The 3704-nt window shown below is 42.4% G+C and overlaps 1 protein-coding gene across 1 annotated transcript in view; it reads right to left on the bottom strand.

Annotated features, from left to right (window-relative positions):
- LOC104820564 (MACPF domain-containing protein NSL1) overlaps positions 1-2435 on the bottom strand; it is a 2809-nt gene extending 374 nt beyond the window's left edge. Inside the window, 7 exon segments of the mRNA XM_010551048.2 lie at positions 1-469; positions 550-716; positions 812-995; positions 1105-1188; positions 1317-1521; positions 1605-1843; positions 2047-2435. The exon segment at positions 1-469 is cut by the window's left edge and continues 5 nt beyond it. Of these exon segments, the coding sequence (XP_010549350.1) occupies positions 1-469; positions 550-716; positions 812-995; positions 1105-1188; positions 1317-1521; positions 1605-1843; positions 2047-2316 (1618 nt within the window). The 5' untranslated portion in view covers positions 2317-2435.
- Between the last annotated feature and the right edge of the window lie 1269 nt (positions 2436-3704).

The raw sequence follows: 3704 nt of genomic DNA, 5'->3' as shown, positions 1-3704 counted from the left end.
ACGCCGGCGTATCCTGCGGCGGCGCCGGACTCGGACCAGTGCTCAGCCTCATACTTATCATCGAGAAAACACCGGATTTCCTCGAGATGGTCGAGAGATTATCCCATCCCGACCGGCGAGTCACGGCCGAGGCCACGAGCGAGAACCCGAGCCGCAAGAAGAGAACTTTCCTCAGACCCATTCCCCTCACCTCGAGCCACGCCTTGGTCACGATCGAGGCCGCGTCTTCTGAACGTGCGCCATTGTACTGAACCGGGAAAGTGCAGACGTGCGAGAAGATTCCCCATTTCACCGGTTCGTAGTACCCTTTCTCGGCTGGTTCATCCACCGGCTCGTAGGTCTGGTCGTGGGTGAGGTGGAGGTTCGACGGGCAGGCCGTGAGGTGTTGTAAATGGATGGCTAAGTGGTCGCCCTTTTTCCCCTCGAGGAATAGCCTTAGACCTGTCACCGGTCTCTCTCCCGAGTCGACCTAAAACACAGTTTTTTGGGTTAAACGTCGGGTTTCTTGATTCTATCCGGAGTAGGAGAGGGCGAAAAACGGGCAAATACCTTTGATGTGTTGACGTAAAGCTTCGGACCCATCAGAGAGAATTTAAGAGACGGAGAACTTTGTTTCGTGCGGCGTAGCCCGAGAGGGAGATCTCCGTACACCGGAGCCCATTGCCGAGGAAGTTGAAACTCGAGAAATTGGTGCAACTCCTCTATTGGTGGCTTATCTAAAAGACATTCAGACAACCTTTGTAACTCTGAAAGAACTCGTACGAGTAAGCAAGTAACTAACTACACGAAAAGTTAGATCGGAAATTCTTACATCGGAGGTATAAGTTCACGGCATGGCTAAGAAACCCGGTTCCGGGACAACCACCTAAGAGCGAAGTTATGGGAACAAAGCACATCGATATGGCATTCGGTGAATGTGATACCGACGTTAGCCATCGATCGTGACTTTGCCCCATATCGACACCTCCCCTTCTAATGCAAATGCTCATTACGTCCTGACAGTTAACAACAAAAAAGACAAATGAAAACGTTGTTCTTCTGGTATCAGATCCCGAGATCCATACGTTTCAGCAGTGAAAGGAGCGGGCGAGAAGAAAGCAAGACCTCGTTCTTGGAGCGCATTATAACGGGTGGCCTAACCGAAGCACCGAATGCTCCGTTAAAATCCCATTGAAGAGGACTCTCCTCCTGCAGAAACACGTTAAAAAGATCCACCCGATGTAACAGTTCATGTCACCCGCAAGCGGCGAAAACCCGTAAAAGGATTCGGATTTAAGCTTTAAGAACGACAAAGGGCTTGTGGAAATGATTTTTACCTTGAGCTTTCCCGAAAACTCGGCGGGGTTCAAGCCGAGATTCCCGTCTGGATCTTCCAAAAATCTTTTGTCAGCCAACTGCTTTAACAGCTTCTGCATTTCATCGGATTGATGATCCGAGTTTCGGAGTTGCTTCATGTGGATCACGTCTTTGCCTCCCATAGTCACCCCGACCACAACATGAGTGCCATATCTTTCAATGAACCTGGAAACATAAAAAAAAAACACATGATCTTACATCAAATCTGCAACTCCCATAACCAGAAGAATCACTCAATCAACAGTTACCCTGCAAGCCCGGCAGCGTCCCATGATGTCGGAACCTCGCGTTTGACTTCATCGCGCAGAGTTATATGTGGCCTCTCGAGCTCAACACTGTACAAACTGATGAACCATCCATCATAAGCCAGGCTCTTGATCGAGCTCGCGTCTTTCTGCCAACATCCCCTGAAGTCGAACATGGCATTGAACATCCCTGACGGGATCTTCCCCGAGAGAGACATCTCCTGGTTAAACTTCTCCGACATCTGCAACACAACGCGAGAAACTAGAACTAGTTCAGTTTCTTTCAGCTTCATCAGCAGCCAAATCATTCAGCACGGAAGAAAAACCAAAATCTAAGACACACCCAGTGAATTTCTCATCAAAATATTGATACCCATGTCACGGAAACACAATTTCTGAATCGTTTCATCGGCAGATTAGAAGGACTTGAAGCAAAATCAAAGACCTGGTTAAAAGAGAGGACATCGGAGCGGAAGCGAGTGCGTTCGCCTTTATCGCACTTAATGGAGCTTGGAACGTTCTGGACGACGACGCCGCCGGGGAAAGCCAGATCACGGATCCGGGTCGGGTCGAGGTCCACCAATCTCGACCCGGAAGGGGAAGCCTTGCAGGCAGAGAGACGAATATCCATGCAGAGATCGTACCCTAATCCGATAACGGAGACCGCCTTCTCGGCCGCCGACTGGGCGTCGAGGCGGGAAACGTTGAACGCCATCGATCTATCTTGAACTTGATCGGACGGCGGAGGGAGGGACAGGACAGGAGAGATGAAATCTCGAGGGCGTCGGGCTGAGTGAAGAAGACGAAGACGAAGACGAAGAAAAAGAAAGCCATTGAAATGGTCCAAGGGAAAAAGCATATAAGGGGAGTAGGGTTTACAGTTTGACTTTGACTTTTTGGACAGATGTTTCCGGTGACGAGGAACCGGTCGGCGGCTTTGTGAACGCCTGGTTTGACCGTTGACCAGAGCCACGGCCTCGGATTTCTTAATCCAATAAATAAGATTACAATGATTATATAACAACCTTTTTTTGTCTTGGTAAAATAAATAAACGATGATTTGAATGATTATAATAAAATAGTAGAAGCATTATTATAACAAAAAATACATTTGTATAATAAATTATAACAAAAAATGTTCAACAATATTCAAATCGGGATCCGAATTTGTAAATAACATATTTTTTATGATCTAAAATTGAATTATAATTATTTAGGTAAAAAAATTTGCTCGAGATTGTATATATTAAATTCAAATACTGTATGAAAGGAACTTTATCATTACTTTATTATGCCTAATCTTTAAAAAAAACGCGGGAAACATTTAACTGATAAACCTACCTAATAAAACTTCTATAATTAATATTTGTGAGAAGAGAAATGAGAAAATGAAAGAAAATTAGATAAAAAAAAAAATTCAATAATTATTATTAGGAATCTTTATATTTGGTAGTCATCACATAAACACTATATAATCAACTTATATTTCTATCATTAAATTCCAATTATTCTATATATATAGTCAACATGTAAATCAACACGCTATTATTTTGACTTTAAGATCACATGTGAAAAGGGATAAATTGATTTTAATTTTATAGCTGAGACAAATAATCCACCGAATTAATTTCCTTAGTTTTGCCCTAATTCCGATACAATGGATCGGATTCTGTTTTCTTTTTTTTTTTTTAATTTAGAACGATGATATTTATAAATAAAAAAAAAAGAAGATTCAGAACCGAAATTTCTCATAAAAGGTTTTAAAATCGATCGTTTCAGGTCCAAATCAGATTTAGTATTTTTTTTATTTTTGGAAATTTGTATGAACTAATTAAAGTCATGTAGTCAACCCGTACCACATTTATTAACATTGTTTCTTCACTACCTTGAATTTATGAATTCCTAAAATACATCAAATTCTAAATTAGAGTTGGGCTTTCCGGGACTCGATTCGTAATTTTAGCGGTTCGGTTAGAGAACAGTTTGTTCGGTATTCTAAAATTTATACTAAATTAGTACCGTATATTATTTGATTCTATTATATTTCGGTTTCGGTATGGTTTGGTTTCGGTTTTGTTAAAAAAAATACTCCCCCCGTTTCAA

The sequence above is a fragment of the Tarenaya hassleriana genome, unplaced genomic scaffold (genome assembly GCF_000463585.1).
Source record: "Tarenaya hassleriana unplaced genomic scaffold, ASM46358v1 Cleome31, whole genome shotgun sequence".
In the NCBI taxonomy this organism is placed as follows: Eukaryota; Viridiplantae; Streptophyta; class Magnoliopsida; order Brassicales; family Cleomaceae; genus Tarenaya; species Tarenaya hassleriana.
The sequence above is the reverse complement of the archived record's forward strand: the minus strand, read 5'-3'. Positions and strand labels throughout refer to the sequence as shown.